At 50.6% G+C, this 14,754-nt stretch overlaps 2 protein-coding genes across 2 annotated transcripts; one reads left to right on the forward strand and one right to left on the reverse strand.

The window, feature by feature from the left end:
• Positions 1-11,417: 11,417 nt before the first annotated feature.
• Positions 11,418-12,638, forward strand: LOC122387328 (protein ALP1-like). Its single transcript, XM_043377437.1, has one exon. The coding sequence runs from the start codon at positions 11,418-11,420 to the stop codon at positions 12,636-12,638; it is 1,221 nt and encodes a 406-aa protein (XP_043233372.1).
• A 178-nt stretch (positions 12,639-12,816) lies between these two features.
• LOC122387332 lies at positions 12,817-14,641 on the reverse strand. The gene is made up of 2 exons (XM_043377442.1): positions 14,285-14,641; positions 12,817-13,930 (listed from the first exon to the last, which is right to left on the reverse strand). The coding sequence occupies exons 1-2, from the start codon at positions 14,348-14,350 to the stop codon at positions 13,661-13,663; spliced, it is 336 nt and encodes a 111-aa protein (XP_043233377.1). The 5' UTR covers positions 14,351-14,641; the 3' UTR covers positions 12,817-13,660.
• Between the last annotated feature and the right edge of the window lie 113 nt (positions 14,642-14,754).

Genomic DNA, 14,754 nt, shown 5'->3' on the forward strand with positions numbered 1-14,754 from the left:
CTCACAACCTTTCAACCCTCATAGCCTTGGATCTAGGAGACCTACGCCTACGAATTACATACCAAACTGTAGCAAATTAATTAAAGAACGTGAATGCATGACGGTTTCCCATGTTATAAGCTTTCGCAATGTGCAGGAACTGCATGAAATGTTGCATAAACGTGGCAAAATGGAGCACTTCCATTCCCCCTTGCAGTTTGGCCCCTGATCGAGCTAGAGCTTCGCGGAAAAAACGAGCTTGCTGCCCGTGATGAGAGGAAGCCGTTGACACCCAATTTTAAGGTCCTAGGTCATTGGTTGACCTTCCAGGACAGGTCAATTACCCAAAAGTCGGGAAAATCGGAACCTGTTAAAACATCGTAAAGTGAGGTGCTTTGGGGCTTTTCGGGGTGCTGATCACGAATTTCATGCTAGTTTTGATCACAGATAATTTCGTCATGCATTTAGGCCAGGTCGGGTCAGGTCAGGTCAGGTCAACCAGTATGCGTCCTGCCGGGTATTCATAGTAGGTGTCAACCGCTACTGACAGCCTCGTAACATCATACTAAGGCACCAAAACTACTTCGTAAATGCTCAAATGGTTGCTAAATTCGAAATCAGCTCCAAAAACTAGCCTAGAAATATTTAAAACTCGAAAAAGTGAACTGAGGTCACCAAAGGTCAACGACCTGACCTGACCTTCAGGTGACCTTGACACCCAGCATAATGCATGGAACCAATATCATTTCACATGGTTGAACGTTTGAAACCACACAAAAATGCAAACGCGCGGATAATGTGAGCCGCCATACGCTGAATCGCGATTCCGGCCAAACATGGTCTCGAGAAATAGGTCACAGGTCAAAGGTCATTTGGGTCAGGGTCCTGAAATTTTCAATGTAGGGGCGAAATTGATGAACTCGAATGTACTGACAGTTTCGTCTTGATCGGCCACTTTTTACGCGAGTTATTCGCGAAAAAACGAGGGCGGTCCGTTCGACCCCCCTATAAGTCCGAGGGTTAAGATTTTGAGTCGTTGACCTCGAGTCAAAGTCTGGTCAGAGTCCCTCAGGTCACGAACTTGGTCAAAGGAGGTCGACTGTCTAACTTGCTTTGTTCCGGAGTTATTGACGGGAACTAATATGGCCCTAGTGACGTCATAAATGACGTCATGCAAGGTTAGCAATGCAAAGGTGTAGCACCGTACCTTGCAGGGAGCGCATGAAACCATGATACCATGTGATTGAGATAGTTTTAGATCATTCCTGGCGCTAAAATAACAGTTTCCATATTTTCCTCATTGACTTATAACGGTGAGATCACGCGACCGACCTGACCGCATGTGAACTTTAGCAAAAAATCCGAGATATAAATATGCAAGTTGTGAGACCTCGGGGTATGCTACGTCCTGAAAGCTTCATCTCCCTGTGAACGTCCCTCTGGCACTGAGGGCGTTGCGAAGTTGCGACATCTGAGAACCGTGCAGAGTTTCACTTATGACGTCATAGATAGCGACCTGACCTGACCTGACCTGAAAATGCGGTTGATTTAACAAGATCCGGCTTGAATCAAAGGTGGTCAAATATGCCAAGTTTCAGCTCTTTATCGCCGGCGTGTTGTGAGCTATCGCGTTAAAACCTATAAGGGGGCGGCACCCCCCGGCCTCGGGGGGGGGGGGGGGGGGGCGTGACTTATGCAGAATTTCCAATTAACTCATGTGCAATACTTCTCAATTTTTTTTAGGACACAAAATGTGTTTGAGGTTTCGCGAGACCAGACCGGCCGGATCGCCCACTGTGCATCGCCTGAGGCCTTTCCGGTCACGTGACAGCTCATCATCCGGTCAATTAGAATGATTCTGACCCACGAGATAACACTGGCTGGTGTTACTGTCATCACTTGAAATAATATAAGCTAAAATGCAGGCTGATTTGTTCGCTCCTGTCACTATGGAGCTAATAAAGGCTAGGCGGCGTATTGCAAAATGTTGCATAGCAGCAAATGGCGCAAGTTTGCGCACTTTTTTATTGCTTGGCCGGTTCAATAACATCACAATGCACATTGTGACACCCGATTTAGAGCGGGACCTGGGGGAACTCAAAAGATCGGCTTAACATAGTGAGTGATATTAATTTTAAGCATACAAAATAACTCGGTGATATGTTTATCTCTCATGCTGCTAAATTATTTTCGCAACCTCATTTTTCGTTGCGCGGAATTGATCGTAACATGTCACAGAACAACTCATAAAATCATTGGCGTGTAAAACTCACGCACATAGGATCCCCATGGCATCTACTTTGACTCTTCAAACACCCGAAAACTATGACTTGTCTACGGCCTAAGAAATCTTTGTGTTTGAAGCCCCTTTCACCCTATACCAAGTTGTTGCATGACCAGATAATGGTCATTTATATAATGTATGGACATTTTGTAGTCGATTGGTATGCTTTTTGTTTTCATAAAAGCAAAATAATATTTTTGCTCCGTAAGAGGCTAGACCGACCCGAACGCCTACAGTGCGGCGCCTCCAGAGCCGAGCGGGCCCCCATGCGCATGCCCCGGACGCGAGTGACGACACCGTGACGTCACCCGCCTGGGCTGTGCGTAGCGTGTAGCACTATTGGGAATTTGCTGCCCGGACAGAGATAAGGAAGCTCTCCAGTAGCCACCTGAAGCTTTTCAATTGGGTGGCTTACTCTGAGTCGACGAAAGGAATCCTGTGCAGGTTTTGTGTGATTTTCGGGAAGCGTGTTGGAGTGTTGGGTGCCTCCAATTGCAGGCAGTCCGCTGGGAAATTGGTATCAAAGCCGTGCGACAGGTACGATAACCTCACCGGGGATAAGTGGGGGGATCTCAACATTCACGACACGACCAAGTACCACGTGCAAGTAGTCCAAGCAGCTGCTGAATTTATCTTGGCACAGGCACGTCCGGAAAGGGCGATCAACAACCGTGTGGACTCACAACGGCTCAAGGATCTGAAACTGGTGCGAGAACGGCTGGAACCGATCGTGAAGACAATCGTTCTGTGCGGGAGGCAAAACATCCCGCTGCGGGGATCTGTCGACGCCGGTCGAGTGAGTGCAGCGGACTCTGACAGAAACGATGGGAACTTTCGGGCGTTGCTCCGTTTCAGAGCCGAGACGGACACACAGCTGCGTCAGCACCTTTGTGAAAGCTCGGGAAACGCGATGTACACGAGCACAGTGATCCAGAATGAGCTGATCGATCTGATTGGTACGCTTGTGCAGGAGAGCATCGTGGACAGAATCAACTCGAGCAAGGCTGGAGCGTGCTTCTCCATTTTGGTAGATGAAACAACTGACATCAACCACGGAACAGCCAAGTCTTGTGTCCGGTACGTCTCAGATGACGGAACCGTGCATGAGAGTTTTCTTGGATTCTGTGACGTGCACGAAGAGGCGTTCTGCTTGGATTTTGCCTCGGTGGAAGATGGTGAGGTTCTGGAGCCCAGGGGGATGTCGTCCCGGTTTTCCCCATGTATTATTCGCCAATCAGCTTAACACTACCAACGACGTCACTGGTGGATCGCCAATCGGGGCCGTCCGGCCGGCCGGCCGGGCCCGTAGAAGGCCAAACGCAGACGTTTTCAGAAAAGCGTAAGCCGTATAGATACAGTCGCGGATGGAGTTTTGTTGTGATTCGGCTCTCCAAGAGTGCGTCAGCGGACCAGGACCCCGGATAAAAGTCATAGTGAACCGGCATCTGATAAAATCCGCTCACGGCTTAGCAGCCGACTTCGACCCTTCGCCCTCGTAAAGCACAAAAGCTTGCCGGTCATCAATCCACCTGCATCTCCTCATCTGCTTAATGCCTATATCGACCAGTTACTGCAGCCGTTTTGGAGCGGCTCACGGCCGATAACACGGAGTTCTATAGCCTTGGATAACACGCCGGGCGTGCGCTAGCCGCCGGTGCTAAGCGCTAACCATTGAGTGCGCATGGCCGACTGCCGCCCCGATGGCGCTGGCCCCCGGCACCGACACCGGCGCGGCGCCGCTGACCCATGGGGGGGGGGGGGGGCTGCTAATTAGTTGAGCCGGAATTGGGATAGGAGCCGGTATGGGGTTGGGATAGAAACTCGGCGAGACTAAGGGATTGTGTTGTGCCTTCGGTAGGCCCCCAAAAATCACCGGTGTAGTGCCCTCAGGGCCGCCGGTTATGAAGCCTTTGGAGGCACAGGTGTGGGCCCTCACAGGTAGGTACCGGTGTGAGGCCCTCGGAGGCATTGGTGCGGGGCCCCAGAGGTACCGCTGTGGGCCCTCTGAGGTGCTAGTGTGTGGCCCTCAGAGGCGCTGGTGAGGGTCCTCACAGTTGCCATTGTGGGCCCTCAACTGCAGTGTGGGGTCATCACAGCCGGGTGCGGGTCGCGGGACCCTTAGAGCTGCTGGCTCGAACCCTTTATAAGCCGACAGGGGCTCTCAGAGACCGACAAGGGGCCCTCAAGAGGTCTGCGGTGTCTTCAAGAGCCCTGTGGAGTCCTCAGAGACCAGCAAGGTACTCTCAGACGCCGGTGGTGGCCCTCAGAGTCGTCGGCGTGGGGCCCTCAAAAGTCACCGGTGAGTGGCCGTCCGATGCGAAGGTCCCGTATTAGGCCGTCAGAGGCTCCGGCGTTGAGCCCTCAGAGCCGCCGATATATGGCCTTAAGAAGCACTGGTTTGGGACTTCATTCAGGGGTGCCGGTTGAACTCAGAGCTGTGGCAGTGTGAGGCCCTCAGCTGGGCACCGGTTTGGGGCTTTCACAGCCACCGGTGAGGGCCCTCGCAGGCCCCGTTGTGGGGGCCTTCAATCATTGGTTTAGGGGGTCATCACAGGCGTGTGTGGAACCCTTAGAGCTGCTGGTCCCTGATAGGCCGGTTAAGGGCCCTCAGAGGCCGGCAAGTAGCCAGAGGTCGCCAATGGGCCTGAGAGGCCGGCAAGGGGCCCTCAAATGCCGACAAGGAACAATAAAAAGCCGGTGTGTGGCTCTTATGGAGAGAAGTGTGGCTATTCGGAGCACATAAGGTGTTCTTTCGAGCCCTGTGGGGCCCTTCTGAGTCGAACATAAGCGTAGGAACCATGGGTGCAAGGGTGCAGCTGCACCCACAATATTTATCCAGTGGGTGCAGACAATGTATTCTGCACCCACAATAATCTGAACCAAAAACCCCTTTTTCATTAACACTACTTCCCATGCAGCACGGCAAATTCAGGATATGTTGCCTACTATCCATCTTTCGAAGCATTTGCTACTGTGATCAGTGATGGTCTTCAAAACTTACATTTGTGCTGAAAAAAGGGAAATGGAGCATGTGATTGAACACATACCGAACCGATGACCCACTGTCAAAAATTTTAGCCCGATATCTTCGAAAATGGCTAAGTTGGCCGCTTTTACTTTTTGCGGTAGTCAGTATTGACAATACAGGGTGGCGCCGGTAAATAACCACAAATGTCAAACCTGTGTTACGAGGAAACTGTTTTGTGAAGAGCAATAATTTTTTTTTTTGCATTCATGTTCCATGCTTTATGTAAATTGTTGTCCATAGCAAAAGGAAACGTTGCAGCTGAAGATAATAACGGAAGAAATGAAAAGGCACGCGGTCATTGTGGCGCTTCACGCCGGCAGCTAGGCATCCGAGGTCGCCAACTTCCTCAAGGTCGACAGAAGCCATGATTATAAAGTCAAGCGGAGCTTGGATGAGTCTGTGGGCGACGTCCCGTCTGTGGCAAAGCGGAAGAAACATCCCCGACGATCTGATGCCGTCAGAGACGACGATTTCATTGCCAAAGTCGAGAACGTCGTCGACGATGACCCGACGTCGACGTCACCGTCGATGGCGGTGACGTCGTGAAGCCCTGGATCGACCGAGTGGCTGAGGAAGGCCCTATGTGTTCCAACAAGACTCTGTAACCGCCCACAAGGCCAGGTTGACGCAGGAGTGGATGAGCGCCAACCTGCACAGCCACATCACGCCCGAGTTCTGGCCGCCAAAATCCCCGGACCTGAACCCGCTCGACTAAAACGTCTGGGGCGTAGTCGAGAGGAACACAAACACCCACACAACAATATTGACTCTCTGAAGTCAGCCATCAAGCAGATGATGGTCAAGATGGACAAAACCATGCTGACCAAGGCCCGCGCCCGGTTCAGGCCGCGCATCGAGGCCGTCATCGACGCGGAGGGGGATTCATCGAGTGAAGTGTGCTCGACAGGTCGCCATCAGTCACCCCAGTTCCAAACTTTCATCCAAAGTACTGACTTTTGCCAAAAAAAAATTGATGTTTTGTGTGGAGCACATATTGTCTTCATTTATCGGCGCCACCCTGCATTAGCCCTCGAATGTGTGCAGCGTTTTCCAGCTTCTAATGTGTAGGGGGAGGGGGAGGGGGGTCGGTCGGACCCCCTGCCGTTCGGCCCTGATCGAGCTAGAGCTTCGCGGAAAAAACGAGGGTGTTGCCCGTGACGAGAGGAAGCCGATGATACCCAATTTTAAGGTCCTACTTCATTGGTTGACCTTCCAGGTCAGGTCAATATTCCAAAAGTCGGGAAAATCGGGACCTGCTAGAACTGCGTAAAGTGAAGCTGTTATCGGTTTTTTCGGGGTGCTGATCACAAATATCTGATGTTAGTTTTGATCACAGATGATTTCTTCATGCATTTAGGCCAGATCGGGTCAGGTCAGGTCAGGTCAACCATTAGGCGTCCTACCGGCTATCCATAGTACCTAGGTGTCAACTACCACTGACGGCGTCGTGGCATGTCACGAAAGCACTAAAACTACTTCGTAAACGTTCAAATGGATGCTAAATTCGAAATCAGCCCTATAAACTACCCTAGAGACATGTAAAACTCGAAAAAGTGAACCGTGGTCATCAAAGGTCAATGACCTGACCTGACCTTCAGGTTATCTTCACACCCACCGTGATGCATGGGAAGAACATCATTTCACATGTTTGGACGTCTACAATCACAAAAAGACTGGAAACGCGCGGATAATGTGAGCTGACATACGCCAAATCGCGATTCCGGCCGAACATGGTCTCGAGAATCAGGTCACAGGTCAAAGGTCTTTTGGGTCAGGGTCATGAAATTTTTAGAGTAGGTGTAAAACTAATCAACTCGAGGGTACTAAAAGTTTCGTCGCGATCGGCCGCTTTTTGCGCGAGTTATTTGCCAACAACCAACGGGGGGGGGGGTTCATCCGACCCCCCTACACATGCGAGGGTCAATGCTTCCAAATGCACTTATTTGGTTGGTACCTTTTCGACATGGTACACCCTCAAAGCTCGTAACGAGCCTTCGCTCGGGTGTCGCCCCCCCCCCCCCGCTTCACCGGCCATGGCTGGATTTCTGCACCCATGCACCCACAATGTTCCAGCCGTTCCTACGCCCATGGAGTCGAAAATGCCAGCGTGGACCCTCAGCCGCCAATTGGCGTCGCAGGGCCCCTCGGGCCCGAGAGGCCCCCTGATCCGATGGGGGCACGTGCCCCCTGTCCCCCCCCCCTCCGGGTACAGATAGAGAATGCAATCGGCGGTGCGGGACACAACAATTGCAATCGTTCCTTCTCCCGTCGCGAGGTCGCCCATCCGATCCATATCCCAAGATTGTCAACCCTGGGGCTCGGGTCGGCAATGTATCGGCAAGGAAATCAGCTTTAGGTGGGTAAAAAAGTAATTAAGAGTCATTAGTTGTCGTTACGTTCAGTAATAACAACGATTAAGTGCCAAATGTACCCGACGTACGGCTTGGAGCCGGGCGCCGCGCGGTCTCCACCAGTGACGTCACGCTAATGCTTAGCGACCGGTCCATTGGAAACCGCGGGATGATTCTACCTCTCTTATACGGCCTTGCTGGAGCCCAAAGTCACTGGCGCGACAATCGCACGCGTGGTGGAGAATCAGGTTCGGGAGGTGGGTCTGAACATGGACCAATGTATTGGACAGGGGTATGATGGTGCAGCGGTCATGTGCTGAAAAAGCGTCGGGACTGCAGCTGCCATCTCCAGGAAGTATCCCATGGCGGTGAACGTTCACTGCCTCAGTCACTCTGAATCTAGCCCTCGTATCCGCATCAAAACTCCGGCAGGTCGCTAACATGTATGGCACAATCCAGGAGACAGTGGCGTTTGTAAATGCAAGTGCCAAGCGCAGCGCCCTTTTCAAGGCGGCTGTGAGCCACAAGTGTCCCGAGGCGAAGCGTCGCCGCCTCATGAGGTTCTGCGAGACCAGATGGGTTGAAACTTAGGGCCTTGGGTTGAAAGGCACGATTCGCTGGCTACATTCTTGGAGCTTTATGATGCTATCGTTCTGACGCTGGATCACATCGCCAAATGGAGAGAAACTAACGCTTCTTCGAAGGCGTCAGTACTGGCACTTGCGATCAAGAACGGAGACTTCATTCTTGTCCTGCACGCAACAGTCACAGTGATGGCTCACACTCGTCCGCTGTCTGTGAGGCTGCAGACGGAAGGCCAGGACCTGAGTGGTGCACTTCCACAAGTCGAGAACGTATCGCGATCGCTACAGCAGCTGAGAGAAGATGCTGAACAGGAGTTCAGGGAGCTCTTTGATGCTGCCCAAAAGAAAGCCACTGAAGTCGGTGCGTCGCCCATTTCTACGCCGCGGACCAAGCAAGCACATGTGACAGACGCAGAGAGTCATCACCGAGTGACAACATTTATCCCGCTGCTAGAGGAGACTATCTCACAACTGGAACGACGCTTCGAAAAACAAGCTAAAACGGCCATGGAACTCGGAAAGCTGCTACCGGGACACCCAGCTTTTGAGTCTGTCGGCGATGATATCGTGGCGTCACTGGCGGAGCAGTACCAGGCTCAGCTAGATCAGGTCGGCTCCGGCAGTATGGTTGTGAAAGCTGAATTCAAAGTGTACAAGGCCTAATGGATCCAGAAGCCCCCCGAGGAGCGACCAAAGGCGTACCAAGAAAGTCTGTCTGGATCCACCCTGGTGCCCTAGCTAATCGCTAACAAGAATCGGCGCATACAGATGTCGCAGTTTATATGCGGTTTGTTTGCAAAGATGTCGCAACTATAGCGACACATGCAGTGCAAATGGTAGCAGACAGCAGTAGTTTCCCCTACGAAAGTGGTGGTTTTCTACCACAGATGCTCGTCGAGGTCGGAATTTCCAAATACGCGCGCGCTCTGACTTCGGCCAAGAAAAATGCGCCAGCTGATCATTGTCATTTCTGCCACTTTCATGTCGTGAGATGGGGTCATAACTTTAGAGACGGCTGTTTCATATCAATTATTTTACATAAAATAATATTTCCAACCATAAATTAATGTTCGACAGCCAAATTAAAGAAACAATACGAATACAGGCTTACAGTTTAAATTCGACATTGTGTTGTCTACGATTAGACAGCTGATAACTCATTCCCGTACGTCATAACTCTATAGTGACCTTTGCTTATTGTCACATGTGCGCCGCATTCGTGATTGTTGCCGACGCCTGTTTGCATGTCAGCCCACTACAGTTATTATACATATCGAAAAACCGATAAACTTTTAGGCGAAAAAAGCACTATTTTAGGCCCATTTTTGCTTTTTTTGCGATATTAGGTAAAAACAGAAGCTTCTTATCCTAGGAAAAATAAAATGGGAAATCGTTCATAGGTGGCACACTACCTTTAAAGGGACAGTATCATCAAAAAAAAATCAATGTATAGAGCTGATTTTTTTTTTACTAGCATTTCCTATTTTTCTGAATCAGAAAAACATATTTTGAGGACCGAACTCGGTGAAAAATATTTTTTCATGAGCGAGTCATTTTCATGAGCGAACCACCACTACAAGCATGGCCGCCACTTTGGAAGCCTGCGAAATTACTACAGAACTGGCGCAGATAATACATTATTGACGCTACGCTTACGCGGCCGCTCTTCTGATTGAGTTGTCGTTAGGGAAAGGCAGCATTAGGTATTGCCCAGAAGATATCACGTGACAAGCTGAAGGAATTCCTTCAAGCTGAAGGAATTCCTTTGTTGAGCCGCTAGAATCCGAAGGAAACAGCGGAAATTGCCTACGACTATTTAATGAATTTAACGGTGATGAATAAGTGCGAAAAACGTTTTGGCTTTATAAAATTTGATGAAATGACCATGGTAAAAGTTTTATTACTGGCGGTCAATTCAAAACGGCGCAAACATTTAAACAGTGAAGATAGTGAAGCACGATTCAAAGTGTAGTACACCTTTCGTACTTTGAGCGGCGATAGCGGGATAACGGTGTGGAGCTTCGACGTTAGGCGGCACGGGCGGACATCGATAGCAGCGCCTCTATCGGTCACTAGGGAAAGCTGGGCTGTAGGCGACGAAATACCGGCTGAGTTGTCACAAGTTAAATAGGTTTATAGACATCCGTTTTGTGAAAAAGTTGAACTTTTGCCTTCAATATTTCTACAGGCAATTTTAGAAGTGCCTTCACATAGATTACAAAACCGTTTAAATTATTTTATTCACTTCAAGCCTTCCCTACTGTTCTTGATGATGCGGGAACTATTTCTAATTAGTGTTTCTAGCTTAGTAAAAGAACATATTGTGCAAACGATGAAAAAAGCATAAATGGAAGATTTTAAATGCAATTTTCTGTAACAAATAATGGTAAATTCTCCACACATCAAGGAAAAGGTGCATGCTAACTGATAATTTAAAGTTCTTGGGGCCAGTTGGTTTCTTCTTTTCTTACGTCGCCCCAATGGCCGCGAATACACTTGTGATAACGCCTATCGAGGATCGGTCTTCAGTTCCCGGACCAGAAAGGTGGGGGCCTATGCAATGTCAAATTTCATCAAAATGGTGATACTGTCCCTTTAAGGGAGGGGAGGCACTGCCGAATTTTGGTCCCATTCTTTCCATGCAACACCCATAGGGCTAATGTTAAAATACCAAAATCAAAGGGGGCACGGTGCCCTGGTGCCCTTCCCATTTTCGCCGCCTATGCTAACAGGGTCAAAGCCCGAGATTTTTCTGCGTCAGTGAGTTTCTTAAGGCCGCCGTCCACTGGTTAAGGTCGCCGTCCACTGGTTAGGCGCGCTTTCAGCGCCTAATCGTTTAGGCGCTGAATACCATTTTCGGCGCCTAATTTGACGATGACTATGCGATGAATTTGATTTCATCGGGATCCGCCATGATAGCTCAAGGACAATTCGATAAAAAATGCATGAAAATGTAATATAATTTGTGGTAATGCACATCACTGACAGATAAATAATAATTATTTATATAATTAATTGCGCCTTTGACCGTGGTTTAATTTGTGTCAGTTTCTTATATGAACCGTAAAAGGTTCATTAAATTGTTCTTGAAGACAATACAATCTCTTAGCAGGGACGGAAATGTAAACAACGTTTGTTATTGTTCTCACATCAGCTAAAAGTCCGTCATTATTCAATTAACTATTCACGACATGGAGCTAAACATCGCACGAATCGCACTAAGCACGACTCGAATCCGGGTGGAGCAGGAGCGCCGTCGAGCCCGACGCAGGTACTGGGTTGCCGAAGTGCTGCAGAGGCGACAAGCCCGAGGCGAGTTTTTTAACTTGGTGCAGGAGCTGCGTGCCGTGGATCCCGACCGGCACCATGCCTACTTCCGCATGAGTCGGGAGACCTTCGACCTGCTTCTCGCCAAGATCGGGCCCAGCATCACGCGCCAGCGCACCAACTTCCGCGAACCTATCGACCCCGCTCAGCGCCTGGCCGTGACGCTGCGGTACCTGGCCTCCGGCATGGAGTTTTCTGCGCTGGCACCCTGCTATCGCCTCGGCGAGAAAACCGTGCGTGCCATCGTGTACGACACATGCGCGGCCATCATCGCCATACTGGGACCGGAGGTGCTTCCAGCTCCCACCAGGGCGACGTGGGAGCGAAGCGAGGAGATCTTCCGCACCCAGTGGAATTTCCCGAACTGCGTGGCCGCGTTGGACGGGAAGCATGTGGTACTCCAAGCCCCTTCCAACTCTGGCAGCGAGTACTATAACTACAAAAAGTCCTTCAGCATCGTCCTCCTGGCAGCCGTGGACGGTGCCTATCGGTTCGTGTACACGTCAGTGGGAAGCGCCGGAAGAGAGTCGGACGGGGGCATTTTTAGGAGGAGTGACCTAGCCGCCAAACTGCAAGACGGCACTCTCGACCTGCCCCCTCCCAAGGCGATCGATCAGAGAGGCACGACCCTACCAAGCGTCATCGTCGCCGATGAAGCTTTCCCGCTGACGGTGCACATGATGCGGCCCTATCCCGGACGTACCGAGAGCCGGCTGGGAGCTCCGGCCACCATCTTCAACTACCGGCTGTCGCGCGCCCGACGGGTAGTGGAGAACGCGTTCGGGATTCTCTCCCAGACGTGGCGCATCTTCCGGCGTCCGCTGAACGTCAATGCTGAGCACGCCTGCACTATTGTCAGGACGGCGTGCATCCTGCACAACTACGTGCGCGACCAAGGACAGGCGGACAGCCAGCAGCCGCAGCAGGCCGACGCCAGCGGCGAGCAGGTGGGCGGACTCTGCGAGCTGGGCAGGCTGGGCGCCAACAACTTCACTCGGGAGGCCGAGCGCATCCGCGACCAGTTCGCCCGGTACTTCATGGCCGAGGGAGCCGTCCCCTGGCAGGATGCTGCTGTCGGGCAGTGAGGGCGCGTAAGCCTGTCACTTCGTGGCTGGGGAGCCGTTCCGCAGCAGGCTGCTTCTGTCGGCAAGTGAGAGGTGCGAGAGGCGGGAATTGAGTCGTCTTTGACGCCACTGGTGTTGCTCCGTGTGATAATGCTGTTTCATTTGTCACGCTCAAAAACCTGTCATATAAATACAAGCATTTCCGGCCTTTGTCGTTTATTGCACGCGAAAGTAGTGGAAATAAATAACATTAACTGTCGCCCTTTCCAACAACCAAAGTCAGATAACCACGTAACGTCCAACTTCAACTTCACAGCAAAGGAGCTCAAACATTTAAACACCAGGTAAACGAATTCACTCCTAAATCAAAACTTGAAAAAGGGTCGCTATAGCGATCAGACAGCGGAAATACACACTACGCAGAATATGACTCAGGCTCAGCAAAGTTCGCCATGGTGGAGGTTGCATGGAGAGGGGACGCATTTGGCCGCATCATATTATCTCAGAATCAAAGGAAGCTGGAAAGACGCCGAACAGGCATTATATAGCTCGCTATAAGCAGACATGTGCATGGATCCGGGAAAATGGATCTGAAATTCGATCCCATGAATCTAGATCTGGGATCCACCCGGATCATAGATCCAACCCCTCAACTTTGTCGAGAGATCCACTCAGATCATAGATCCAACCCCTCAACTGTGTCGAGAGATCCACTCAGATCATAGATCTTACCCATAAGCTCGAGAGATCCGCTCAGATCATAGATCCACCTCTCGGATCCATGCACATGTCTGGCTATAAGATCGTTTTGAATCATTCTGGTCATTTTTTATCAAATATGTGTGAAAAACGTCCCCCCTCCCCCACCCGTGCGAAGGTTATCACCTGCTTTTAATCGGACTGCGCCCTTTTCAAGACTGTAAGAATCTCCAGTCTCGCATCCGCTTTCTTGTCGTCCCTCACACGCTCCATCTCCAACCCCACCAGCTGGCCAAATAGTAGGTCCGGGTTACGGAGGTCGCTCACCGCGCGTTCTATGGACGCTATGGCGGCGTCAAGCTTCTCGGCGCCACGAGCACCCGGCCCCCTGACCTGCTTGACTTGACCGTTGATGCCAGAAGAGCGCGGATGGCTCGGGCCGGCGACACAGCTCGCTGCTGGTGGCACCGCGGACACCCGAGGCGTTCCGAGGAGCGTCGCAGCTGGGAGGACTCCTGAACTGACTGCACAGCTCGCTGCTGGTGGCACCGCGGACATCCGAGGCCCTCCGAGGAGCGTCGCAACTGGGAGGACTCCTGAGGCACAGCTCGCTGCTGGTGGCAACCAGGACACCACAGTTAGATCATCGTGGCTTACAGACGAGCAGTTAAAATACACGCCGTCCTAGGCTCAGATCGATGTATGACTGGCTTACAGGCACTGATAGACACTAGAGTCCTCGTTTGTTACGTTGTTGTCAAATGACGAGGTTATGCTTTTCGGAGTCCTAATGACGAATTTCATGTAAGTTTTGATTTAAGATTATGTCTTTATGCGTTTGGGGTAGGTCAAGTCAGGTCAGTTTAACCAGATGGCGCCATGTCGGCTATCCGTAGTTACAGGTGTCAACCACCAGTGGCAGTTTCGTATTATGCTATGATGGCTGCATACCATTTGAACAAACTCACCAGCACTGTCGTCTGGTAGTTGAGTCTCGCTGCTGTCCTCATCAGACACACAAAGCTGAAACACATGATGATTACGTGAGTGAAGATTGATGCGAGATATTTGATAGGTCACCAAAAATGGTTAGAAAATGAAATTCGGCCAATTGCAAGGTTCGTTTGGATGTTGACTACGACCGAATTCTTCCGAACACCCTAGACCGAATTCTTCCGAATTTAACATTTTTGAAAAACGCCCCGAAAATCACGATTAAACAGCCGCAATAACACTAATTAGCATTGGATCTCTTTTGACCCCTGTACTTAACCTTCGCCCGAGTGCCCGTGTTTTGGCCACACTTGCCAGTTTTGTTTGCGCGCTTCAAGAAAACCTGGTATAAACATGGTATAGCATATGATGGTATAGCATATGATATATACCTGCGCAAACATGGTATAGCATATGATACATCAATTTGGATACTCAGCAGGAT

This window comes from Amphibalanus amphitrite, unplaced genomic scaffold, assembly GCF_019059575.1.
Source record: "Amphibalanus amphitrite isolate SeventyFive unplaced genomic scaffold, NRLGWU_Aamphi_draft 000282F_arrow, whole genome shotgun sequence".
Taxonomy (NCBI): domain Eukaryota; kingdom Metazoa; phylum Arthropoda; class Thecostraca; order Balanomorpha; family Balanidae; genus Amphibalanus; species Amphibalanus amphitrite.